The sequence below is a fragment of the Falco naumanni genome, chromosome 15 (genome assembly GCF_017639655.2).
Source record: "Falco naumanni isolate bFalNau1 chromosome 15, bFalNau1.pat, whole genome shotgun sequence".
In the NCBI taxonomy this organism is placed as follows: Eukaryota; Metazoa; Chordata; class Aves; order Falconiformes; family Falconidae; genus Falco; species Falco naumanni.
In genome coordinates, this window is record NC_054068.1 from 22969282 (window position 1) to 22994779 (window position 25498).

Here is a 25498-nt window from a genome sequence, read left to right on the forward strand (position 1 = left end):
GAGCTGGAAAGAAGAAACGCCAGCAGAATATATTAATATCTCATATTTTGTTTTATTTAAGTCCTGGGGACTTCAGGTGGCAAAGGGCAGCAGTCCCCACAGCCCAGGCAACTCCTGGAAAGAAACGGCATGGTTTCCAAAGTGCAGGTCCTTCCAGGACAGGGCACGTGCCCTCGAGCAGGAGGAAGGCAAGAGGAGGCAGAGAGATCCCGTAGTGTCCCTGCCGCTCGGTCCCCGAGGCTGTGGCCAATGAGGAGGGCAGGAAGGCTGGGCTCCCCGTGTATTTCAAATAGCAATCAGAGGGTGGGATGTGCAGCCAGCCCCCCTGCGCGGGGGTGCGTGCGTGGCACCCCGCGGGCCACTGGCCAGGGGCAGGGGGTGCGGTGTGCGGGTGCTCCGTAAGGCAGCGTGCGGCCATGGCGGGGGTAACACTGCGGTGTGCTGCTGAGAGTGGGAGCTGCCAGGCCCTGCCCGGCCGCGGTCCGTGCCCGGGCGGCCCAGCGGTGCCCTCGCCCTCCGGGGGCGGCAGGTGGCTTTGCGTGGCATCTCAGAAAGCTGTACTGGCCATGCTGGCTGGGGCAAAGATCCTCGGGAGGCTGTCCAGGGTCTCCTCCAGCCGCCGGTGAGCTGATTTACCATCTTCCCCTGCAGGTACACGCTGTGGTCAGTGAACTGCACTGCAGCAGCTCTGGCCCCTGCCCATCCCCAGCCACCTTCCCCGGCCGTGGACGTGGCTAATGCCTGGCAGCGCTGAGCCTGCGTGCTGCAGCCACGGAGCAGAGACTTCCCTCATCCTCCTCAGCACACCCCTGGGCAGGTCCCAGCTGGGATCTGGCGCAAAAAGCCCCCAGAGCTCCTGATTCAGATGCTGCAGATCCTGTTCAACTGCCTGCTCTACCTGTGCCCACACGGGGCCGGGGTCACCCACGTTTGGGCTGCAGGAGCGCCAGCTCACGGAGAGCCTGGCGTGGAGCAAAGGGGCCCAGGCTTGGGGCTGCGCCAGCTCCAGTGTCTCAAACAGCTGTGCACATCTGCATGCACTGGCCCAGGGATCCTGAGGGCTTCCCCAGGACCCCCAAGCACACACAGGGGATGCACACATCCATGCTACAAAGCTGGCTCCAAGACCTTTGCCTGGCACCACAGCAGTGGCCATCCCCAGCAAGAGATGGTGACATGGACAGTCTGCTGGGACATGGGACACAAGGCATCTACATGTGCCAGGGTGCCACAGGGACAGCAGCTTCTATGAACAACCAAGACACAGACTCCAAAACGTGACATGGCTGACAGGCTCTAAGACGGAGACATTCGTGAGCAAAGCGGCAGGAGCAGGGACGGGGAGAGGAGGACAGCTCACGTGTCCCAACCTGTGCAGCAGCTGCCGCGCTCTGGAGGCCTAGAAACCCACTCAGATGGTTCTCTCAGTGCCATCTAGCAAATAATAAATAACAACCCAGCTCAGTGCTCTGTGGACACGGGATGCCTGGCCCTTGCTGCCTGCTGCCAGCTTCTCTTGCCTGGCAGAGCTTGGGGCACGATGAGGCAGAGTACACAGGGTAGGCAGGGACCAGCCTGGGACCCCCTTGTCCCACGGGCGCTGCTGGCCCTAGGAGATGCCGCTCAGGATGCCATGGCTGGGGAGGGAGCAGAGGGCAGCAGTGGAACACTCACCACACAGCATCAGGCTCTGCTTGGCTGCCTCCCGCACAGGCTCCTTGTCAGTTTGGCACAGGTAAACCAGCTGCTCGATGCTCTCCTTGGCCTGCAGAAGGGAGAAGGGGGCTGAGCGTGGCTGGCAGCAGGGACAAAGCCCAAGGAATGGCAGCACAGGGCGCCACAGCCCCATCGCACAGGGAAGTCCCTCATCCTGTCCCTTGCCTCCCCATTTCCCTTCCTGCTTCTCCGGCACACTGGGGGCATCCCCAGCTCCTCTCTCCTAGGAGCAGGAGGCTGTGCAGGTGCATCCAGAATCACATGTCAACTCCTCCACAAGATACAGATCTGTCACCTCCTCCCCACGTCCCTCTCACCTTCAGGCAGCCCAGCGCTGCGCACCCCGCCACGCGTGTCTGCACCTCCTCATCCTCCAGCTGCTCCAGGTAGCACACGAGGGCCTGAGGGAGATGGGGGGTCAGTGCCGTTGCCCACGGCAGCGGGGGGCAGCACCTCGGGGGCTGTGGCACCAGCCCACCTCATCCCTGACCTGCCCAGCACGTACCCGTTGGTGGAAGCGAGGGTTTTCCGCCAAGCTGCGGAGCTGGGCTGACACGGCGCTCACCACCTTGCTGTTGCCCTCCACCAGGAGCAGGCTCAGCGCCTTCAGTCCCTCCTTCTTCAGGCGGCCCTCGGGCATGCGCTTCAGGGCACGCAGCACCACGTCCTGGTCGTCCGAGTTGAGGTTCTGTGCCAGCAGCGCTGTGGGGAGCCGCCGGCTGAGCCAAGGTGCAGGGAGCCCAGCAGCACTGCCTGCATCATCCAGATGCCCCTGCTGCCATCAGGAACCCGTCCCCGCGCACCCTGCACCAGTGCCATATGGGGTGCCAATGCATGGAGCTGCTGGGTTACCCAAGCCAAGATGCTGGGGACGCACAGCAAGGACTCGGGGTGCTCAGGAAGGCAGCAGAGGAGCGGGCAGTGCACTGGATCAGACCACCTCCAGGATGGCTGAGCCTCTGGTTGATGCCCCAGGGTGGTCATGGCAGCGCTGCAGGGCAATCCCCTATGGCCACCCTCCCCTCTGGCACCCTGTGCCAGGGTTGGGGGGCGGCGACGACCCACCTTCCTCTGCCAGCTCCATCATGTGGGTGTCAAGCACCAGGGCACCGAGTGACTCAAAGTGGCTCCAGTACTGGAAGATGGTGACCTGCTCACCCTGGGCGCTGCCGGGCCGCCGGGGCAGCCGCCGATTCAGCACATCCTCCACCAGTTTCACACACACTGTGGGAAAGGGCTGGGGTCAGCCACCCCTCTACGGGCTCCCAGCATCCATAGACCCCCACGCACAGTCACCCAGCAAGGCTGGCAGCTCTGTCCCTGCACAGCCCAGGTGCCCACTCACCCGTGTCAGCCAGACCAGGGTGCTGCTCACTGATGGGTGCTACATACTGGGTGCTGAGCACCTGCAGGAACCGCTCCACGGGGCAGGTGTAGATGTTGGGCAGCTCCACGCAGCGGTCCCAAAGGGACAGCACACCCTCCTTGCGTGTCGAGAACTGCACCACTGTGGGGACAGGTTCTGTCAAGCTTCCCCGGGCCACAGCAGTGGGCAGGTGGCTCCTGCCCTTTGGCTGGCCTGGCCCCTTGCCGCCCAGCCGTGCTCGAGGGGAGACCGGGCTCCATGCAGCCCCTGGGGTGGCATGGACGGTCCCCTTGGCCATATGCCTTTACCTTCGGCAGCAGAGCCAGCTGCTCCTGCTCGCTCCTCCGTCAGCTGGCAGACGATCTCCAGCACCTGCGCCTCCTGCAGCAGCCTGTCCAGGGCATACATCTCCCGGCACCGCAGGGGACCAAAGGTGCCCAGCTTCTGCAAAGGCACAACCACACCGGCGACTTCAGGGACAGAGCTCACTGCCCCAGCACAGCCTCTGTGCTGCAGCAAGACACCCCTCGACGAGGGACCCAGAACCCACCCCAAGGCTTCCCACCCCTGGACGTCTCCCGCCACCATGCCCCAGCCCCTTCCTCACCAGCAGCAGGCGGTTGCAGTTGTTGAGGTGAAGCACCAGGGCTTTATCCAGGAACTCGTTGCCGGTGCTCATGGGGTCAGTGCTGGCCTCGGAGCCACTGCACATGCCAGTGTCGTCTGCCCCCATCTCGCCAGCACTGGGGGCCCTGCTGCCACGCCGGGCTCTGCCAGCCCTCCTGAGCCAGGGAGAGACCGAGGCAGCGGGTCAGTGCAGGGAGACCTGCACCTGGCCCTTCCGCACCCGCCAGGCAGCTCCTGGAGGACCTACAGTATCATGGCACCAGGACTGGGCAAAGGAGGAGGTCCCAGGGACACGGCGGCTGCCTGCCAGCCCAGCCCCATAGAAAGATGCAGGGTGGCACCATGCCACGGGAAGGGCCAGACCCTGCTGCTTCTTGACCCAGACCTGCCCTGGGCTGTGATGGGCTGGTTTGAATGTGCTTGGGCACCCTGGCAGAGCTGGGCAAGCCCTGTCCCCGCTGCCCCAGGGCGCATCCTGCCCCACGCCCCATCCCGTGGGCCCCACTGCACACCTCTCCTCTTGGAGGGACTCCTCCTCAGAGCCCTCCGAGTCCTCCATGTCGGAGGTGTTGAGGAAGCTGAAGCTCTCCAGCGCATGCTCCACTGTCAGGCTGATGCTGGAGGCCCGGCTGAGGAAGACGCCCTGCTTCTGCTGCAGAGGAAGGCACGACGGGGTCGGATCGCGGCTCGCCAGCCAAAACAGCCCTGCCACCCGCATCCCTGGGTGCTGCCAGCAGTGCCTCCGGCCCCTTGTTCCCAGGCACTGCCAGCCGGGATGGCCCTGCCACCTGCATCCCTGGGCACTGCCATCTGGGATGGCTCCATCCCCCATGTCCCCAGGCACTGCCAGCCGGTATGGCCCTGCCACCCGCATCCCTGGGCACTGCCAGCCAGGATGGTTCCATCTTCCTTGTCCCCAGGCACTGCCAGCCAGGATGGCCCCATCCCCCCTCTGCCCTGGGCACTGCTGGGAGCCCCTCACCAGCAGCATCTCCTCCAGGCGCTTGAGCTCCCGTTCAAGGGGCTGCAGCTCTGGGAACTGCCCCCGATAGTCATCCAGGGCCGAGCCCAGGAGGCTGATGGCCTCTTCCAGACCTGAGTCCACCATCTTCCCCCGTGGCACCTCAGGGACGCTGGCAGGCAGTGGCATGGTGGGGACGGAGCTCTCCTCCACGGAGGCTTGTGCCAGTGCCAAGGGGATGCCGGTGCTGCAGCCACCCTGTGCTGGCACCTGGCTCCGCACCTCGGCCCCACTGGCCTCCGCCTCACAGGAGGTAGCCCACGCCACGGAGGCGCGGGGCTTGGCCTCAGCACCCCTGTCCTGCCTTGCCATGGCAGCTGCCACTGAGGCGCCAGGGAGGGGGTCCGCATCCTGCTCGCCCATCCTTGGGTCCTCCAGGCTGGGTGCAAGCTCCCAGGGGCTCTCTGCAGCCTTGGCTTCCGTTGTGGCATCCACGCTGGCCTCACTGATGTGGCTCAGAGTCCGGGAGCAGGGCATGTGCCCGTTGGCCACCGTCTCCTTCTTACTGTTGCCCAGCTCCTCCAGATGGCTCCCAGCAGGGGGGATGCTGGCGGCCCCCTCGGCCCCCTCCTCCGGCTGCTGGGAGAAGGAGATCTCGATGGCGGGGGGGGACGCCTGCACCTCGGGCTGCACGATGGGCTTGTGTGCGGCATGGCGGGCGCTGCCGGACAGCTGCGGGCTGGAGGAGTCATCCGAGGACTCTGAGGAGATGGACCAGGCTGTGCCATTCTCCAGCTCCTCCTGGCGCCGCAGCATGTTCTGGGGAGGGGGGAAAAATGGTGTCAGACAAGCCCCCTGGCCACCCCTGCTCCTCCAGCTGCCTTCCCTTCACCAGCAGCAGAGCCAGCCAAGCTGGGGGGCACCAAGGCAGCTGTGACCACCAGCACAGGCTGCCACACCACCCCGGCTCTGCCAGCCCAGCAGGATGGGCAGTGAGGATCTGGCAGAGCACAGCTGCCTCTTCCAGCCCTGCTCTGCAACCCAGACCAGGGGGGTGTCCATCTCCCCAGGCCCAGCCACACACAGCTTGGAGCCCCAGGGTGCCAGTGGCTCCCCAGCACGGTGGCCAGCCCCAGCCCCAGCACTGCAGGGTGTGACGTAGAGGCAAGGACACCAACACATCACAGCTGCGAGGATGGCAACAGCTCCAGCACCAGCTCACGGGAGGCAGTGCTGGCCATCACGGCAGTGCCATGCCAGTGGGTCACCATCACTGACCCAGTGCCACATCAGTACCCTGTTAGCGCCACACCATCACCATCACCATGCCAATGCCACGGCACAGCATGCCAATGCCACCAGTGCAGGGACATGGACAAGCTTTCTACTCACTAGTGCCCACCTCTTGCACGAGGGCATGTAGACCAGAGGGAGCCAGGCTCTGCCACCCAGGCTCACCAAGCTGGGGGACTGCCTCATCGGGGCTAGCCAGACCCCCACCTGGCAGGATCAGGCCTCTGGGCATCAGCGAGGGCTAGTGAGCAGGAGACAAGGAGCGGCTACGGCTACTGCAGGATGGCCACACTGCTGGGCTAAGCTACTGGCCGGCTCCAGCCCTCACACTTACACGGCCCTGCTGCGGCCATCTCCCAAGCTCGGCCGAGGAGACGTCGCCGCAGGAGCAGCTCTGAGACAGCTTCTTGAAGAGTGTCTCCCGAAAGATGTCCAGCAAGGACCAACCGTGCTTGTCGGCCGCCCGCCCCGGCCTCTTGGGCAGAGAGAAGAGGAGCTGTGAGCACGGGAGGAGCCGGTGCCGGGGAGCCATGGCCGGATGGCTGGAGAGGAGCTGCGCAGCACCCCTGTGCCCAAGCCATGCCACCCTCTGGGATGCAGCCTGGGCACGTCCCCACGCGACCCCTCCACGGGCCACCCCTCCCACGTTACTCCTGCCTGGCGCCGCACTTACGTAGAACGCCTGTTCCCGCAGGGACGGGGTGTCGGGTGGACTCTGGTTGTAGGTGGAGAACCTCTTGTTCACTGTGGAGGCCTTGTTGACGGTGCTGGCTGCCGAGGGCTGGTCGTCCTTGTCGAAGGGGCTGGGGAGAAGAGCAGGGAGGTGAGGGGGAGTGCCAGCCTGGGGGGGGAGTCTTGGCCTTGCTCTGCAGCAAGCAGGACACCAGGACCCCATCTGGTCCAGCTCTGGTTTTCCATAATTGCAGCCCAGTTTTGGGATGCGGGAGAGCCTGGGGCAGGCCACCTCTGGCCACACCACACCAGGCATCCCCAGCCCTGCCACATGCTACCGGCAATGCCTGCTGAGACACTCACTTCCAGGTCACCTCCAGGCTGAGTTTGAGGGTGCCCAAGTCGTTGATGTCCACAGCCACTACCTGGGGCAGAGCCGCAAAGAGGTCCTTGGTCTCACAGGACACATTGCCCACCACAACGTGGTTGGCCAGGCTCTTCAGCTCTGTCACCTGCAGAAGGAGAGGGATAAGAACAGATGAAGACTGTGACTTTGTCTTATCCATGCCATGTCTGCATCACGCTGTGTGCCTGGATACCAGCACCACCAGACAGCCTCCTCCCACCCCGGTGAGGGTGAGGGTGAGGTGAGGTCCTGGAGGGAAGCCCTGCCGGGATGCAGGGTGGCAGCTGGCCCACACCATCCCTGCCCACTTCTGCACCATACCTTGATGGAGAGGAACTCAGTGATGAGGGGCAAGAAAACCATTTCCTCGCTGTCCCACACCTGCTTGCTGTTCACCTCGATGCGCCCCCGCAGCTTCCACCGCTGCCGCCCATACTTCATGAAGATCTGGGGATGCAGAGATGTGGGTGTGGGGGAGATACAACACTAGGGTGGTGGGTGCTCTCTGCACTTTCCTAGGTACAGCCAGGGACCCATGCCACCCACCACCGCCCTGCAGCATGCCCTCCACACCAGCGCCCACCTACACCCCCCAGGCACCCCACGGACTGCAAGGGCAGGAGAAGAGTAGATCCCAACCCATATGGTCCCACCAACCTCATACTGGTCACCAGCACAAAGCCGGGCAAAGCCTGCCAGTCCTGCAAGAGAAGGCAGAGGGGTCAGCGACAGCAGGCAGGCAGGCAGCAGGCCAGGGACGGAGCAGGACGCCTTCCTTACCTTTCATCCGGACATGGAACTCGCCCAGCTGGCTCTCCAGCTCATTCTCCAACAGACACATGTTCTGGGGACAGATGGATGGACAGCACCTATTAGCAGCCACCCATGGGACCCAGCACCCTGCCAGCCCACCCCAGCCCACTGCCTCACCTCTGTGTACTCCTTGTAGCCCTTGCTGGCCTCGGCCAGGCTCTCGCGTGCCTCCCGGCTGCCTGGGGAGCCCGTGCTGTAAGCCTTGACCATGTTGTGGGCTCCATCACGCAGCCGCCGCTGGATGCAATAAGCCTCGTAGAGTTCATCTATCTGCAAGGATGGGCCCGAACTGCGGTGAGAGGCAGAGCAAGGGGACAGCACAGCCATCCCAGCGCTGCACTGAGGTTGCCCCCAGATGACCCTGGTCCCCAGCTCTCACCTTGCTAGCATGAAACTCCAGGCGACGTAGAAAGCGCTCGATTGACTTCACTTGCTGGAAAAGTAGAGGAGACGGCGTGAGCAGCAGCCCAACCGCTCCACAGAGGAGCTGCAGGTCAGGATGTGCCCTGCTGTGTGCCTGTGCTGCGGCCGGGATGGGTCCTGGTCACCAGCCCTCCTGGAAGGCGCAGGGTGGCAGCTGGCACTGAACAGAGCAGAGGCTGCACCTGCATCCATGTGCTGCAGCATCCTCCAGCCTCCCCTGTCTCCCAGGAGACACGCCGGGCTCCAGGGTGCTCTTCTCCCAGCCTCGGAGCTAACCCAGGCTCAGCACTCGCCAACAAGAGCTTTTGTTGACACAAAGTGGGTTGCAAGCCCCTGCCTGTCTCTGCTTATCCCCTGCCCGGACCCATGCTGCCCACAGAGCCCTGATCCCACCCCACGGGCACTCTGCTGTGCCGGGGACGAGGGGCAGGCAGCAGGGCACTGCAGGTGGGGAAGGGCTGGCAGCAGCACATCCCAGGCACTAGGAAGGCAGACACAAGGGGGACAGGGCACCGACCCTCCTGCTTACCTTATCCAGATCGTAGAGAAAGCCCTGGAGGAGAGAGAAGAGGGATAAGACGCAGCACAAAGCCAGTTCTGCCCACCCAAGGAGACCCAGCACATTGCATCCACCACCCTTAGCATGTTGGTGGAGACATGCAGCATCCAGCCAGGGCTGGAGACTGCATGACAGTAGGACAGGAGCCCTGTGCAGCCCAACACCAGAGCCTGGGCTGGCCCCTGACGTCCCCACAGAAGCAAGCAGCCTCTGCCCTGGGACACAGATGGACCACAAGCTGCCCCAGCCGTGCCCACAACCCCAGCCGTCTGCCCAAAGCACTGCTCCCAGTAAGGCTCTTCCCAAGCGACACTCACCAGGCGCGAATTCCTCTTGGACTCACGGATCTGGGTGCTGAGCTTCTCCAGTTCCAGCTGGTGCACCTCCAGGTAGGCTCTGGGGCAACCACAGCACGGGGGTCAGGCTGGGACACCGTGCCCAGGGCTCCCACCACCCACAGCCCACACCAACCCAGCACATCTGGGCCCGCATCCCCAGCTGCCGCTCCAGCACTCAGGCAAGGGAGCCCGTGTGTGCCTCTACGTGGGACCCCACACAGCTCCGGGACCCCAAGGCACTGCGCCCAGGAGACCTGGCATGTCCCTGCCTGGTGACAGCAGAGAGCTGCCAGCCCTGACCCACATGGCAAGCTGTCCCCGTGCCCCCCAGGGGCTCCCTGCCTCCAACCACCCGGCCATGGGGAGCCCCAGCACTTACGTCAGACCTTTCTTGAGAGCTTCGTACACCTCATCGAGGCGGTTGGGCTGAGGCACCTTGGGTGGTGGGGATTTGTGGGACATTGAGAACATCCTACTGACCCTGGAGCCAGTCTTGCGGGAGACAGTGGGGGTGAAGGGTGAGAGATTCCTGGGGAAAGAAACAGGCAAACCCTGGGAAGCTGGGGTCAGCACACAGCACCAGGGTCTGCCTGGGTGCCCCAGCCTGCCAGGCACCCTGTCTCGAGGCAAGAAGGAGCTCTGGGATGGAGGCCAGGTCCGCCCAGACCTGCCTGCCTCTCCCAAGACTCCTCGGCAGCCAGTTTAACCGGCCAGCGGGGCTGGGCGAGACAGGGCCGTGAGGCTGGGCAGCGCTGCCTGCACCACACGCCTGCAGCCCCCCCAGCTGCGTTCGGCTGCCCCAAAGCCATGGGAAGGACAAGGAGGAACCTGTGAAGCTGGCAGTGGAGAAGAGCGGGGAGGTAACCCCGTCCCAGCAGGGTCTGAGGCTGGCCACAGGGCAGCCTCCGCAGAGGGCTGGGGTCCCAGGTGCCAGTCAGGAGAGCAAAGGCAAATGGAGCTGGCACCAGCTGGAGCCAGGCTGCATTCCTGGAGTGCCCACGGGGACGTCCCCAGCCCTGGCCACCCTCTGAAAGGGCCCTGCCCTACTCCATCCCCAGCACCCCAGGCTGCCAGGGGCACGGAGGTGCTCCCTGTGGTCTGGGCACTGTGGCAGGGTGACACATGCCACTGTCTGCTTGCTGGCCTGCTATCATGTGCTCCTAGGGACAGGCAGGGATCCCAGTGGGTGGCAGCACCACAGCACCCTGGGGACAGGCAGCCCTGTCACCCCATCACAGAGTGCAGTGACATGGGGCAGGGACATCCTCACTGATTCTGCGCCTCTCCAGATGTCACCAAACCTGCTGCATGGAGCTGCTGGCCACCTGTTGCCCCACCACCACTTCAGGGACCTCACCGGCAGACCCAAAGGGATGCCAACCCAGAACCCAGGACCCAAACACCACCCTTCCTGCCTTGTGCAAGGGAGTCGCTCCCCAGCCCAGTGAGCAACGCCCCACTCAGACCGGCTCTTCCCTTCCTCCTTCCAAGGCATCATCATACCACCAGTGCCCCAGAGACACTCCTCAGTTCCCAGCCCAGGGCCAGACCTCCCATCCTATGCCACTCATTGCAGGAGTGGCCAAAAGACTTCCCCGAATCGCTGGTGGGGGGAAATGAATGTCCTGACCTCCTCCTGAGCTACAGCGATGGGTCAGTGCTTGATTTCCACCATTCCTCCTCATTCTCATCCTCCAGGGTGGTCCCTGGAGGCATCCCCCACAAGCGTGAGCCACTTGGCTGTGGGCATCCAAAAGCCCTCCCTCTTCCCTGTCCCCAGGCAAGCCCCTATGGCAGCCCCTAGATCCAGCGATATGCCAGTGGCCTGGAAAGTGTCCCTTGGCCCAGAGGCTGGACAGGACTTGGGGATGACAGCCGAGTAGGGCTGCAGGACTGCTCCCAGCACAGGGAGGCTCTGCCTGGGCTCGTGCCCACCCAGTGAAAGTGTCTACAACCTGGCAAGGCAGCCCGGCGCTGCCTTCCCCAGCCATTTGGCTGAGAGATGTCTCTCCCCTGGCACTGGTGGGTGCACTGGGAGGTAAGGAGCCTAGCTGGGTGCTAGGAAAAGGGATTAAAAGCATTCAAATGCCATAGTCTCGCAACCCAAACCCACAGCATGCCCACGTCCTAAGAACCACCTGTGAGAGTGCAGCCAGGAGCTAGGGGTGGCGCGGAGGAGGGTGGCAGGGATGCACAGCGTGTGGGGTGGTTCTCACTGACATGAGGTTCAGCAGAGAGCAGGAGGAAGGGTATGATGGGACTGCAACATCGCCAGTGGCTGAAAAGGACGAGTAGGGAATGGCTGCTCCTTGCAACACATCTGATACGCAGCCAATAAAACCTTTCAGCAACAGGTTTGAAATGACCCAGAGGAACCCCTGATTCACGCCAGCACTCAAACCCCAAAAGGCTGCCGCAGGATGTTGAGGCCATTGAGACACAATGCTTCAAAGCCACCCCAGCTCCTCCACCGCACCCATTGAACAAGAGGTGGTCACAGAGAAGCTCTCAAGAGCTGGCTGAAGAATGAAGGTGAGCTACACCTGCCCCCTCCACGTGGGGTGGCAGGAGCTGCAGGGCTGCCAGGTCCTCACCCAGCCTGGGACACAGCACAGCAGAAGGGGGGGGGGGGGGGGCGGGTTCTGTCTCCTATCTGGCCTCAATGCCACCTGCACCCCCCCATCCAACATCCCCTGGGTACCACAAAGGTCCCTGAAAGACATGCTGGGACAGCGGGTTGGGAAGGTGCCTTGAGATGCGCAGCAGGTCCCACCACCATGCCCAAGCTTGTCCCCATGCCTCGTGGCAAGCAGCACGACCACCCATCTCCTACCTGAAGGGCCGGTCGGCTGTTGAATTCACTCCAGCGAAGGACTGGCTCCTATTGATCTTGGTGACGAGGACTCGGCGCTGCGGGCGCACAGACAGGGACATCGTTGAGTGTGACCTGGAGGGCCTCCCTGAGGGGCACAAGAGAAGCGAGTCACCAGCAGCAGGGTGGAGAAACACACAGGCAGGGCTGCCACCAGGACCAAGAAGGGCACCCATGGACCAGGGTGGCTACAGCACCCATGATGGGCTGGGAGCCTTCCCTCCGTCTCAGCCCAGGGACAGTCCCGGTGGCACCAGGGACGCGGGTCCTGTGCTGCCCCCAGGACGCTGCTGGTGCCCTGCCCTGGGTGGAGCAGGGCTCTGGACACAGTGAGCACTCAGCAGGGACAGGCAGACAGACGTGTCCCAGCTCAGCTCCTGTGGGAGCCAAAGGAAGGGGCTGATGCCCAGTGCCTACCATGGCCCTTCCCAGACATGGCAGTGGCAAACCCTGCGCTGTGTCCCAGCCTGGCCACCTCCTCCTGAGCCCCACCTTGTCCCATGTCCGGCTGTCACCCGTGCCACCCCACTGCAGGGCAGGAAGGGCGCGGGGCTGGACCCAGCCACCCAGCCCTTTGCTGTCTCTGCGTTCGCATCCACCCGCTCCAGCAACCAGGAGGGAAACCCACACACAACAAAGCACTTTGGAAAGTCCTGGCTCCTGTGCCAGGAGCTCTGCGTCGCGGAAGGAAAGGCCGAGCCATTCCCTGCCGGACCCTGGAAAGTCCACACAGGCAGCACGTGGCCAGCCCCACGGTGGCCACAGCCCTGCCCACTGCTCCTGGCAGTGCCAGAGACGGTGCCAGGAGTCGCTGACACTGCTGCCGGTACCTGCCTGTCCCTGCCACAGTCAGTGCAGTCGATGCCAGCCAGGATGGAGCAGACTTCTGAGTTTTGGGGCCAAGACCCAGCTGCCACCCCACATTGCAGAGAGCATCGCTGCAGCCCTGGCCAGGGCTTGGCAAGGGCAGCCCAAAGCAGAAGGCAAGAGCAGGGGCTGTGGGGCTGCTGGCCTCGACACCCCAGCAGTGCCAGCGGGGCACACAGAGGAGCCCAGCGTACAGGAGCCAGGTACTGGATGCTCCATCTCACCCCAGTCACCACTGGTGCTGGCTCAACCCCTCTGTCCCTGCCAGACCCCAGAGCCAAGCTGTGGGCTGGGGAGCCAGGAGCTGCCGGGCACCGTGTGGGCTCGTGCCCAGCAGTCACACACGCTGCCACGGAAAGCCAGGCAGGGCTCCAGGGGCACGCAGCTTCCCCCACTGGCAGATGGGGCCACAGCCAGCTCCCCACACCGTCAGGGGCTTACTCCGCCTTTCCTCCTGCCCCCAGCATGAGGGCAGCAAGCCCCTGGCCTCAGCAGCACCAGGGATGGCACAGGGATGCAAGCGCTGCTGGGGGTCCCACCACCATCCCCATTCCTTCCGCGGCGCAACAGAGCCCGGCTCCAGCCGACCCTGCGTGGCACAGACCTGCTCGGCCGCCAGCGGGCATCTGCCTGGTGCTGTGCTCCTGGCCACCCCACAGCCATGGCCGGGCGAGGCACGAGCTGGGGCCGCTCGGGGTCAGAGCCAGTCACTGCCAATGACCCCTGTGCCAGCGGGGCCAGGAGGCAGCAGGTCCATCGGGTTCCCAGCTCAGGACCACGGAGCAGCTCTTGCGCGGGTCCCACCGCCTCGGTGTTATCTGGGTGATAGTCCCTCCAGTTTCCAGGACAACACTGTCCCAATTAAGCTAATTAGAAGGAGCTGTAATCCCTGGCAAGACCAGCTGACCTGCAGGGCCTGGGCAGATTACTCTCTGCAGGGCTCTTTAATCTGCTCCCCACCAAGTGAGCAAGGCCCATGGCACCTGTGCTTGCTGCCCAGCTTGGCGCTACAGTGGCTCATCTATAGGGAAAGCACCCACCACCCCAAAGATGGGGCTCTCCATGTGTGGGGCAGGTCACAGCTCCTACGGGGTGAGCACAGCCCTGCCAGCCCACCCTTCCCCAGCCCATGTTGCCATCTGAGGCACAGGGTCCTCTAAAGTGGGTCACCGAGGCAGGAGCCTGCACTGGGGAAAAGGATGCTGAGAGCATCCCAGGGCAGGAATGCTGAAAATGTGGCAGGGGAGAAGGATGCTGGGGGTGCTGTGGAGGACCAGTGCCCCAGCACAACTCCCCAGGAGTCAGAGCAATCCCCAGCCACTTGCCCAAGCACCTCAGAGGCTCCTGCAACCACCTACAACTGCGCTGGGTCATGCTCCAAGGCACCTGAGCCTCCTGCACTGGCACGGGGAGCAGTGCCATCAACAGCAGCTGCTGACGGGACCACATCTCTGTGCTCCAGCCGAGGGACCCAGCTCTCCCCCAAACACCCACTGCAATGCACTGCAACACGAGGCCACATCACTGGCAGGGTGAGTGCAGACATGAGTTGGCACCAAGAGACTGCGCAGCCGTGGCACTTGCTGCCAACCAGCCCAGCAGCCGGCCACGGGCACTGCCAGGTCCTGCCAGTGCCAGCCTGTCTGCCGCAGCATCCTGCATCCCCACGGCTGGCACCCTGCATCATGCCAGGGCCCCAAACGCCCTTCAGGGAGGGGGACACCAAAACCTCACTCTGTGGGATCAATGCCCTGGGAGCCCCAGGGATGCTTGAGCCCAGCACAGGTGGGCAGCCAGCCAGGTGCCGGTGGGCAGAGCTGCCTGCATGAGGCAGGGCAGGCAGGGTGCGTGGTCTCCACTCCTGGCACACTTGGCTTATGGTGGAGGAAAAAACCCTGACGCGCGGTGCATTCCTGACATTACCGAGATAAGAGGTACCTGGTACCGCAGCAGCATGGCCAGCCCCGCGGGGAGCAGGGCCCGGGGCACGCTTGGAGGGAGCCGCCGGCCACTGCGGCTCACCCAGACTGGTGAGCCCCGCGCCAGGCTTACCAGAGGCTGGCACCACGCAGAGCACTGGCACACTCGCGTCCCTGCTGTGGGCTGAGCCCCAGCCACATCCCTCCCTCTCCCGAGAAGGAACCGCAGAGGTCCTACCCCGAAGACCCAGCCCCTGCCAGCCCCACCACCCCCTGCCCTTAATTAGGGCTTTGGGGCTAACAAAGCTGCCTCCTGACCAAGCTTTTCACCTTGCCGTCCTGCGCCGCAGACCGCCGGGCGCAGAACAACCCCGTCTGTCCGTCCGTCCACCCGCCCGGCCCCGGCCAGTGCTGCCCGGGGCGGAGCAGCAGCTGTGAGCAGCTGGCGGGTGCTGCGGCGGGGGTGCCGGAGCCCACCCCAGGGCTCTCCAGCCCGGCCGCCGGCTCCTCTCCCGACAGCCGGTGCTCTGGAGATGATTGGGATCCCAGGAATGCCGGGCTGAGCGGCGGGGGGGGGGGGGGGGGGGGGGGGGGGGCAGTCCGACCGGCTGGGTTGGTCCCAGCTGGTTTCTGTTTCCGACACTCAGACACCAGCCCCAGGTCGCTCCAGCGGGTTTATCAACACTGCCCTGGTCGGAGACGCCCCAGACCGGCTCTCCCCGAATCCTCAGCCCCAACGGCTCCACGGGACCAGCATCTCCAATAAAGTCACCCATTGGAGGCCAGCGACGCCTAGGGTGCCAGACCCAGCACCCTCCAGCACCCCTGGAGGGCACCCATGGCCACCCAAGGGGCTTCCCCAGGAGAGGCTGGCAGGGCTGGGCTGTGGTCCCTATGCCAATGGCACTGTGGCCACCTCGCTGGCACAGTGGGGTACCAGTGTCCCGTCCCCCCCATACTGCTGTCCCCCCAGTGAAGGCATGGCACAGTGGCCATGAGCCAGTCCATCCTGCCTGTGGTGTCTGGTAAGTGGAGTGTCCTGCCATCTCATGCCAGCGGCACAGCCCCTCCATCCCAGCACGCTCCAGTGAACCTTGGGTGCCTGGCACAGCCAACCTCAGGAGGCTGCGAACCCCGGCTGTTGGCTCAGCTCCCCCCAGCCCTGCCGCGCATCCTTGTTTGCACAGCTGCGTCCTGCAGCTCCTGCAGCCCCCGCGCATACCCTGGCCCCCCACCAGCCCCTTCCGGCCTCGGCTGGGCCTTGGCCGGCTCCCGGCTGGGCTGCAGCAGCTCTTCCCTCCCACCACCCGTCCCTTCCCGGAACAGGGGACAGGAGTGTCCAGGGACCCACGCCATGCCATGCCACCTTGGTCACAGGGAGCCTGGGAGCCACCTCTTCCCTGACCTTCATGTTCTGCCTCTCCTCCAGGCAGGCAGGACACCCCCTACCTGCCCCCGCACTGGGCGAGGAAGGGGACTGGGGGGGTTTGGGAGCAGGATGACTCAGGGAATGGCATCCTGACCCCCTGTGACTACCCGGGAGCCAAACTCCCAGCCCCGGGGTTGCAGACCCCGCTGGAGCAGGGGATAGCCATTTGGGTGCCACGAGCTGGGGGCTGGATGGGTGCTGGTTGCTGTTGGCCCCATGGTGCTAGGGTCCATGGCAGCGGTACCCACCCTCACAGCCCCGGGAGGCCAGCTGGCTCCTTGGGCCGAGTGGGAGGGCGGCAGGAAAGGGAAGGAGCTGCAAATGGGAAGAATTGGAGGAAGTGCTTATTTACCCCGCGAAGTATCACCGAGGAAGGGCAGGGCAAGGCTCCGGCAGACACTCACAGCTGGCTCCCGGGGGGGGGGGGGGGGGGGGGGGGGGGGGGGGGGGGGGGGCGCTCGCAGCCTCCCACCCTGCCACCCATCCCACAGGCTCCCAGTTTGCAGCCAGAGGGGGATGCAAGCCCCGAACTGGGACCCAGGGAGGTGGCCACTGCAGGGGCCAGGGGTTCACCAGTGCTTGGCTGTGCTCAAGCCCAACCTGTTTTCTAGGATGGCTCCTGAGAACCAGGCCAGGACCACATGGTCCTAGTGAAGCGGGTCTCCTACCACCAGAGGCACAGACCAAGCACCCAGCCAGGATCCCCATGGCTTTGGAAGCCTAGGGACCATAGCTCACCCCCGTGCCCTGCTAGATGGGACTGCAGCCCGGCCAGGGGCACCAGACCCTGCTCCTGAGTGGGCTGAGACCACTCTCTGAGGTGCTGAGATCCTTTGGAAGCCTCCTCCCGGGGCTAGCATAACATAACATTGTGAAGGTCCCACATGCCACCTTCACTACTGCCTGCTCACCTCCAGGGTGCCCTGCTGCGTACCAGTAGCTTCCCCCTCAAATTCTTCCCAGGCAACTTGCCCCTGTGCGCAAGAGTAGCCCCACGAGCCCCTGTTCTGCCCAGATCCCCTGGGGCCACCGTGCCAGGGATGCTCGACATGCAGCCAGGCTCTCTTTGTCCTCATTAGCGCAGCCACAGACAAAACATGGACACATGAGAGGGAGAAAACTAATTTGCTGAGAAAAACCATGGTGCTGTGGCACTGGGGACGCACGCATCGCCCGGGAGCAGCAGGCAATCGTGACCCCTCTCCTGCCTTGAGGCGCAGAGCCTGGGCCTCAGCATGGGCAACGGCAAGGCCAGGCAGCTGGCGGGCCTTATCCTGCCACGGACACCTTGCCCCAACACCCCATCGCTGGACACAGAGGTGACAACCATGTCCCTTGCAGGTGGTGGGTGCCCATGTCCCTGGTGCCCCTGGCAGGGAGAGCTCTTCTCCTGGGGAAACCACTCAACCAAAACAGCCCCCCGCAAGCCCAGCCGGAACAGCCTCAAACAAATCAAGAGCGTTTGCCGGCCAGCCCCGGTGCCGCCAGTGCTCAGTACCTTTCGGTTTGCCGTTCATGGCGGGCAGCGGCAGCACGTCCCGCTCGGGCTGGGGTCGGCGTCCCGGGCAGCTGTGGCTCTCTCATGCCGTCCGTCCGTCCGCCCGTGCGCGGGGCCGCAGGGCTCCCCCCGGGCCGCAGGGCTCCCCCCGGGCCGCAGTCTCCTCCCACGCTTCCCCAGCCCGAGGGCTGACATCACTGCCCAGCGCTGCAGCCCCGGCCCTGACTCAGGGGCTGAGGACGGATGGACCGGAGGACAGGGACAGGGGAGGGTGCCCGTCCCCCTTGGAGGGAAGGGGCCCCACCAGCACGGGCTGCTCCAGGAGCACAGCACGGCTCAGCCCACATCCTGCCCTCCCCATCGCCCCCCTGGGGAAACTGAGGCACGGGCACAGGGGAGGGGGGCCCGCTGCAGCTTGCTGCGGTGCAAACTCCCCCCCAGCCCCTCTCCAGGTTTAAAGCAGGGGGAAGAGCAGGGCGGCAGCCTGAGCCGGGCACTGCAGCGTCCCCCATCAGCCACACGTGCCACACCAGCTTCATGCCAGCCAGCCCGCCCCAAGACTGCTCCCCCCGGAGACCCCCTTTCCCCCACACCCAGGGCAGGCTCGAGCCAGGGAGCAAACACCGCCCTGCCCAATGCACCGCTGGCCCTGAGCCGCTGCCACTCCCCTTAACGGGGGGATGCTCCAGGCACAGCCCCTAGCCCCAGCGCTGCCGCGGGCAGGCACAAAGCCGTGGGCAGAGCAGGCAGCTGATGCTCACACCACTGCAGGGAGCAGCGCCAGCAACCCTGCTGTTCGCTTCTGCAATGCTTTTTTGAAAACTATATATATATATATAAAACCGCCGTGGCTTCACTGCAGGCTTCCCACGGCACGCATTCCCACACATCCTCTGGGCAGCCTGCATCACGCAGGAGCCACCAGGAAAAGGGTCTCCTTGCTTAAATGTCCCCCAGTTTGTGTCATCCAGGTCTCCAAAGCCTCAGAGGGGAGAGGAGAGCCCCAAGGGTTCCTCACAGGGCTCTCAAAAGATGTTTGGTGCCATTCCCATGCAGGAACCAAGGATGCTGTGCTCCCCACGGGGTCCCGCTCCCACAGGGCAGTGTGGCAGGCCCACTTGCCCTCTACGCCAACCCCAGCAGCACCTTCTGGCCCCACAACTCCCTGTTTAGAGCACAGGGATGCCCTAAACAACCAGGAGAGTCTGTGGCACAGATGTCACCCCTTTCCAGCACTGTAGGTCCCTGCATGGGTCCTGCTGCTAGGGTATCCTGGCCTGGCACCCCCCTCCAGCTCCAATGCCGGAGGCTGGAGCAGCCAGCTCCATCCAGGCTGGACCAGCTACCATCACGACGTCACTGGGGCAGGAAGAGACACCTCCCTCCCAGGCTCCTTTCCTGTTTGCTGCTGCTTTTAGAGCAAGGTCAGGCCAGGTTCAGAGGGAAAAGCATGGAGCAGAGTCTTGGGGGGGGTGCTCACAGAGATGGGGTACTCCCAGACAGCTAACGCCCACCCTAAAGGCAGAGCCACTTGTGGGGCTGTTTCCCCAGCCCAGACCTGGTCCTCTCCTTGCTGGTCCCTGTGCAGGACAGGGCCAGCACACTGCAAGACAGAAGCACCTGGGACTCCCTTATGCATAGCTGCCCCACCACAGGCACCCAGGCGTGTGGCTCTGGAGCTAGGCACAGCCAGGGCTGGCAAGCTGGGGTTGCAGCAGTGCCACCAAAGAGCATTGCGTCCCAGGGCACCCTCTCGTCCTGGTGTCCGGGTGGGTGCACAGTGCCCGTGCTTCTGGGGGCAGCTGGAAGAGCTGGTGAGACTGAGCTGGCTGCGAGCAGCATCCAAGGGAAAACCACCCCACAACTGGCAAATGGAGGCACCTTGTCACCCACCTGCCTGCAGCCTCCACACTGGCATCGTGGCCATGGAGGGGAGCCAGCAGCCCAGCACGCTGCAAAGTATGGTGCAGGGGGACTCACCTCCACCCCAGCCTTCCAGAACTTGCTTGAAGACCATGTCTCCTGTCTCGCCTGGACGTGATGGATGGAAGCTCATCCCCCAGCTCTCCCCACCGACAGGCAGAGCCCTACCCAGCAGCTGCCATGGGCAGGGGGCCACAGCCTAGCTTTTCACCCCTTGCTTTTTCTCCCGGGGGAAAAGCATCGCTCCTGGCACCACCCTGGGACCAACCAGCCTTCTGCAAAGCCTCCACTGCGCTGGCAGCCATGTGGAGCCAGTGCCCGGCACATGGCCAGGCAACGCGCCCGCAGCCACGGCCCATGCCAGCTCGTTTGTTCTCATTAAAGGTTAACAAGAAAGCCATGCTAAAGCTGCCGGGAGCTGTGGAAGAGGCGTTCCCCTCCCCACTGCCACGCAGAGTGGAGGGATGTCTAGGCTTCCCCACCAAAGGGGTGACAGCCAGGCTGTGCTCCTCCCGGGGAACCTGCAGGGACCCTGCCCCTCCGCAGCCCTGCCTGCAGCCCTGTGAAGGGCAGCCGACTGTGGGCAGCGCAGGCAAGCCGTGTGGCACAGCACCATCCTGGGCATCACCCATGGGGAGGCCGCCCGGAGCAGGCAGGAGGTGGGGTCGTGCATTCAAAAGGTGGCAGAGGACACCAAAGGAGGACATGGGCATGCGGCATCAGACATCTCCGAGCACCTCACAGCACCCTGCACGGCTCCCGGCAGGGCCTGCCAGCTCAGGGACACCTTGCCAAGGGAGAGCAGAGGAAGGGCATGAGCTGTGCCAGCACTGCCAGGGCCTGGGCAGTAATTGAGTTAAATGCATCTCTGTCCCTGATCTGGCCAGGGACAGGGAGCGGGTGCAGGGAAGGGGACAGCCCCTTGGCCACACAGGGTGCCAGTCACCTCCCCACCTCAGGGGACTTCCCTGGATGCTCACCACCCCAGCTCAGCTCCACCAGCCAGGGCAGCTGCCTCCATCCCTCCCACATGGCAGAGATGCGGGTGTAACGCCCCAAGCGCACCCTTTTTGGGGGTGTCCCTGTCATGCCCTCCTCTAGCCAGGCCGGGAGAGCTGCCCCGGGCATCCCCACCCTTACCACAACAGCTGAACATGCAAACAAAACTCTCCGTTGGCAGCAGTGCTTGGACACGCATGTACAGCCATGGCCAGTCCGTGTACAGGCAGAAGAAAAATCCAGACTCCCCAGAAGGACACTCCCACTTCCCTGCCCTCCATGGGACACAGGACTGGCTTCCCAGAGACCCCACGTCCTGCCAGCACTGAGTCCTGGAGAGGTTCCCTGACTGCTCCATGCTGGCCCCAGGACCACCAGCACCGAGGCTGTGCCCGCCCAGCTCAGCCCCTGGAGAAACCACCAGTCACATGAGCATGGTCCCCTGGTGGCACCAGCACTAAAAACCAAGGTGATGGAGAAGTTATTTCAGGCTGTTCCCAGACAAGCAGTCCCCTGACACAGACACCCTTGCATGGGTGGGAATGTCACCACAGCTGGAAACGTGGCACAAAAGGGCGCAGGCCAGGCTCAGCAGGTGTGCAGCGGGCAGCAGTCACTGCTGGCCAAAAGAGGCTGGGGAGATGAGTGCTAGCACGTTGGCACCAATCCGGTGAGGGGCCAAAGAGCTCCTGGCCATGGGGGAGACCTAGCAGAGGCAGAAGGTGTCAATTCTGGCAGAAAGACCCACCGTCATGGCTTGGAGAACCATGGTGGGTGACCAGGTGACCTGTGGCCAGGCAAGAGCCAGTCCTGGTCTGGGAAAGCCCAGTTCTAGATCTGCAGATGGTCACCCCTACCACAGCGCCAACCCCTCTGACTTTCTTTTTTGCAGAAACCATCAAAGCCAGCTCAAAAAAATCCTCGCAGCCCAACGCTGCAGATCATATGTGGAGTTTTTTTCTGCAGGGATGATGCCCCAAGGGGTGGAGAAGGACCAGCCCTTGTGCTGAGCCAGGTTCTACCCACAGCCAGGCTGGCACCATCGCCCCCAGCAGCATCCTGTGCTGGAGGGGCCGGGCACCCCGCATCCAGGCACCAGGGCCGCGTCAGACTCAAGCCCTCGCTTCCTCACATCGTCCCCACACGGCAGCAGAATTAGAAGCGATATAAATGGCAGCTCTATAAATAAACCCAAAGCACAAGGCAGGGAGTTCGTCCCAGCCTGGCAATGGCCTCAACCCACACAAAGCCAGGGCTTGCTCTGCCTTCACTGTCCCCTGGGGACCCCAAATGCCAGCTCCCTGCCGGCGAGGGGTCTTCCAGGTCCTGTCCCTTAAGTCAGAGACACAGCAGGAACCCCCAACACTCCCTCCAAGCCTTGGCCACCAGTGCTCAGCACAACAGCACCCCTAGGGGACATCCCCACGCCCCTGCCCAGCTCCTCTCAGGGTGGCAGCAGGGACTGGACAGTGCCCGCCCTGGGTAGACTCCTGGGGAAAGCAAGAGCTCTGGCCAGGAGCCTCAGGCAGGGTTTGGAAAGGGATGCCCCTGTCCCCACCACTGTCCCTGCTGCAGATCGACAGTTATCCCACCGGCTGCACCCCAGCACACCCCACCCCTGCCCTGCCCATCGCTGCCCGTGCTCCCACACTCAACCCCACCACGTCAGGTCCTCCACGGGGGCTCGGCCACCACCACACCAGCTCCCACCACAGCTCCTCTCCACCCGGGGGCCTGCAGCGATGCATCAGGGAACTCTGCCAGCCGAGGACAAGCAACGCCGTGGGCTGCCAGCCCGGCACTGCTCGATTTTGTGCGGTGTCATAGCCAGCCCTGCCCAGGGGACACAGCAAGGCTGGTCCTCAGCCACCAGCCCGGAGGTGGGTTCTCGGCCAGCCCAGGGTTTATAGGAAGGCCAGGACATCCCAGTGGCCTCAGCAGTCTCCTCTGGGAATCTGGCAAGGGTAAAAGCCGCCGAGGCTGCTTGCAAGTCCTGGGACAGCCAGAGATGTGGCAGGGAAAGAGTTAATGGTGTGAGGCCTTCCCAAGCACTTCTTGGCAGGGTGGGGAGGGCGGGAGATAGAAGGATCGGGCCAGCAACAAAGCGCGATCTGTCTCATTAATTCCTCTGAGCATTCCTCCCTCAGTCACCCAGGAGGAGGAGGCAGCACCCAGCTGACATGGAGCACCCAGGTCCCCCCGGAGCCCCCCATGCCCCGGAGCCCTGCTTGGGTGCAAGGGTATGATGGGGGGGAGATGGGGGCAGCACCTCCTCCAGGACCGATGGTTCTGGTGGCCCACAGACACTCGGGCAAGGCCCTATATGGCTGCGGGCAGCGGCCATACCCCTGCCCAGCTGTACCCCTGCCTGGCCATAGCCCCTGCCCAGCCGTACTCCCTGCCCCTGCCCGGCTGTGCCCCCTACCCCTGCCTGGCCATGCCCCCTGCTCAGCTGTACCCCCTGCCCTGTCATACCCCTGTGCTGCCGTACCCCCTGCCCGGCCGTATCCCCTACCCCTGCCTGGCCATACGCTTTCCCTGTTGCACCCTTGCCCGGCTGTGACCCCGGCCCTACCCCTGGCCCCCCGGGCCCGGCCGTGCCCCCTACCCCCGCCCGGCCCTACCCCCTGCGCGGCCCTTCCGAGGCCCCGGGCAGGGCTCCCCACGCCGCAGCCGGCGCCATCCCAAACCCGGGAGCGCAGCAGCGGCCGAAGGAGCCAGGGACGAGGGCCGGGGCACACACACACCCCGGGTGACATGGCGAGGGGTGCTCGCCCCCACAGCCCGCGGTCAGGCCGTCCCTCCCCGGCCGCGGTGCCGGCCCTGCCGCAGGGTGCGGAGACGCCCCGGGAGCGGCGGGGAGCGAAGCGGAGCCCCCCGGCCGTGCCCCCCGCCCCACCCCGCCCGCCGCAGCCGCGCACCGGGCGCCCACCCCGGGACCGGGCGGCGGGCGAGGTTCCCGGCAGGCGGTGGCGGACGGCGACGTGGCCCCCCCGAGGGTGTAGCCCCTGCTCGAAAGCCACCCGCCCCGCTCCCCCCGCCCCGCTGCCCCCGCGGCCGGCGCCTCCCGGGCGGGGGACGGGTGCAGGGGTGCCGGCGGCACTCACATGTCCCAGGCGAGGCGGGGGGCGAGGCGGGGGGCGAGAGTGGGCCTGGCTCGGTGCATCCCCTTTGTTCCACTCCCATGGACGGGGAGCAAGCGGGGAGCTCGGGCAGCTTTGGCAGCGCCCACCCCGGCGCTCTCCATGGAAACGCGGGAGCCATGTGATTTCGGCAGGAAACCGCGGCAGGGCCAGCGCCAATGGCGGCCGCACGGCCCGCGCCGCCTCCCCCCCCCCCCCCGCCGTCGCCGCCGCCGCCACGGCCGGGGGTCCCGCGCCCACCCCCCGCTCCGCCAGCCCCGGCGGGGACGCAGCGCCCCTCGCCCGGGCTGCCTGCCCTCCTGGCTCTTCCTGCCGGGAAGACAGCGGCTGGAGCCCGCCCCCCCCCCCCCGCACCCCCTTCTCCACCGCTCCCTGAAAGACCCCTGGCCCGTGGCACAGCCGGCTGGCAGCGGGGGTGGCATGGCCGGGCGGCGCAGTGACATGGCCAAGGCTGTGCTGGTCGGTGGCAGCGCCAGGACGGGCGCCCGAGCACACTTGCTCCCGGCTCTGTGGTTCCCCCCCGCGCCCCGACCCCCGCCGGCCCACCCCGGGAGAGCAAAGCATAGGCACCGGCCCGCCCCCCCCCCCCCCCCAGCCTCCAGCGGGAAAGAGCAGAGGAGAGCTCGCAGTGTCCCCAGTTAAGGGCCGCGTCTCGCTGTTGCGAATGCAGGCTGCCACCCTGCCGGGCGCTGCGGTTACATGGCACTGGGTTCCTCAGGGAGCATCGTGGCTGCTGTGGATCGGACCTGCCCTGCCAGTCCAGGTCCTAGACCCTGACACCCCTGCACGTCCCTGGAGATGGAGGGGCCAGAGGAAGCCACGCTTCTGCAGCACCACACCTGCCCCTCTCCTTCCTCCCAAGCCCATCTTTCTCCTGCCTGTCCTAGATCATATTGAGTCGACCCAGTTTTAAATGGGACTGATGCCTTTGCAGCCCTGGTGAGCCATCCTCCGTGCAAGGACGAGGCAACACAGCACTCCAGCCAGCCCCATGATGCAAAAGCACTAGTTAGACCATCATCAGGTCTCAGAGCTCAGCAGAGCAGGGCAATGTCAGCGATGAGGAAATCATTACACCCCTGTTGCTCTCCTGGGGCCACACCGAAGAGTGGAATGCTTGCTGCTGCCAAGGATGCTTGGTAAGAACCGAGATGTCCCAGCTCCCAGCCCACCCCTCCAGGCTGGCCCAGTTATACAGGGAAGGAGAAGCAATGCACAGATGGGAGAGAGGACAGCAGGCCCCACGGCCACCAGGGAAAAGGCAAACCAAAGGGCCAACATGGACACGCAGAGAGCATGTGTGGATCCATCAAGCCAGCTGCTTGATCAACCAACCCAGGTACCAGCGCCACCCGGTCCCTGTCCCACTAGGATGGCCCGCCACATGCCTGGTGTGGTCAGGACTGCCATGCCACACTGTCATCACTTCATCCAGCATCCCACATGGGCCAAGTGGGGGTTGGATCCCACCCATACCCTGTGGATGGTGTCACCACCTCACTTAGCCCCAGAAGCTCTCCAAGGCCAGCCAGATCTTGCTGCGTGGGCTGGGGGGTGAGGTTAACTGGGGGGAGGCAGGAAACCTCCTCTGCTAACACCACTGAGCAGGCTGTGTGGATGGTCAAAGTCCATGCAGTGATGTTCTGCTGAGTTCTCGGGACTTGCCCCATACAG

General features: G+C 64.6%; 1 protein-coding gene across 5 annotated transcripts; it reads right to left on the reverse strand.

The window, feature by feature from the left end:
• Window positions 1-32: 32 nt before the first annotated feature.
• Window positions 33-23935, reverse strand: RIPOR1 (RHO family interacting cell polarization regulator 1). Of its 5 annotated transcripts, XM_040615572.1 has the most exons (24): window positions 23789-23935; window positions 12008-12134; window positions 9554-9703; window positions 9154-9232; window positions 8807-8830; window positions 8234-8287; window positions 7972-8124; window positions 7822-7885; window positions 7699-7742; window positions 7363-7488; window positions 6999-7147; window positions 6637-6766; window positions 6298-6438; window positions 4692-5489; window positions 4222-4361; window positions 3690-3864; window positions 3391-3526; window positions 3062-3223; window positions 2782-2940; window positions 2222-2418; window positions 2034-2117; window positions 1675-1765; window positions 1371-1434; window positions 536-645 (listed from the first exon to the last, which is right to left on the reverse strand). In XM_040615572.1, exons 1-23 carry the CDS (start codon window positions 23865-23867, stop codon window positions 1412-1414), a joined length of 3285 nt encoding a protein of 1094 aa, XP_040471506.1. In that variant the 5' UTR covers window positions 23868-23935; the 3' UTR covers window positions 536-645; window positions 1371-1411. The 5 variants fall into 5 exon arrangements, with proteins under 5 accessions (XP_040471505.1, XP_040471508.1, XP_040471507.1 ...); XM_040615571.1 differs by lacking the exon at window positions 1371-1434 and having other exon boundaries at window positions 33-645; XM_040615574.1 differs by lacking the exons at window positions 1371-1434; window positions 23789-23935 and adding an exon at window positions 17760-18031 and having other exon boundaries at window positions 33-645.
• Window positions 23936-25498: the final 1563 nt, after the last annotated feature.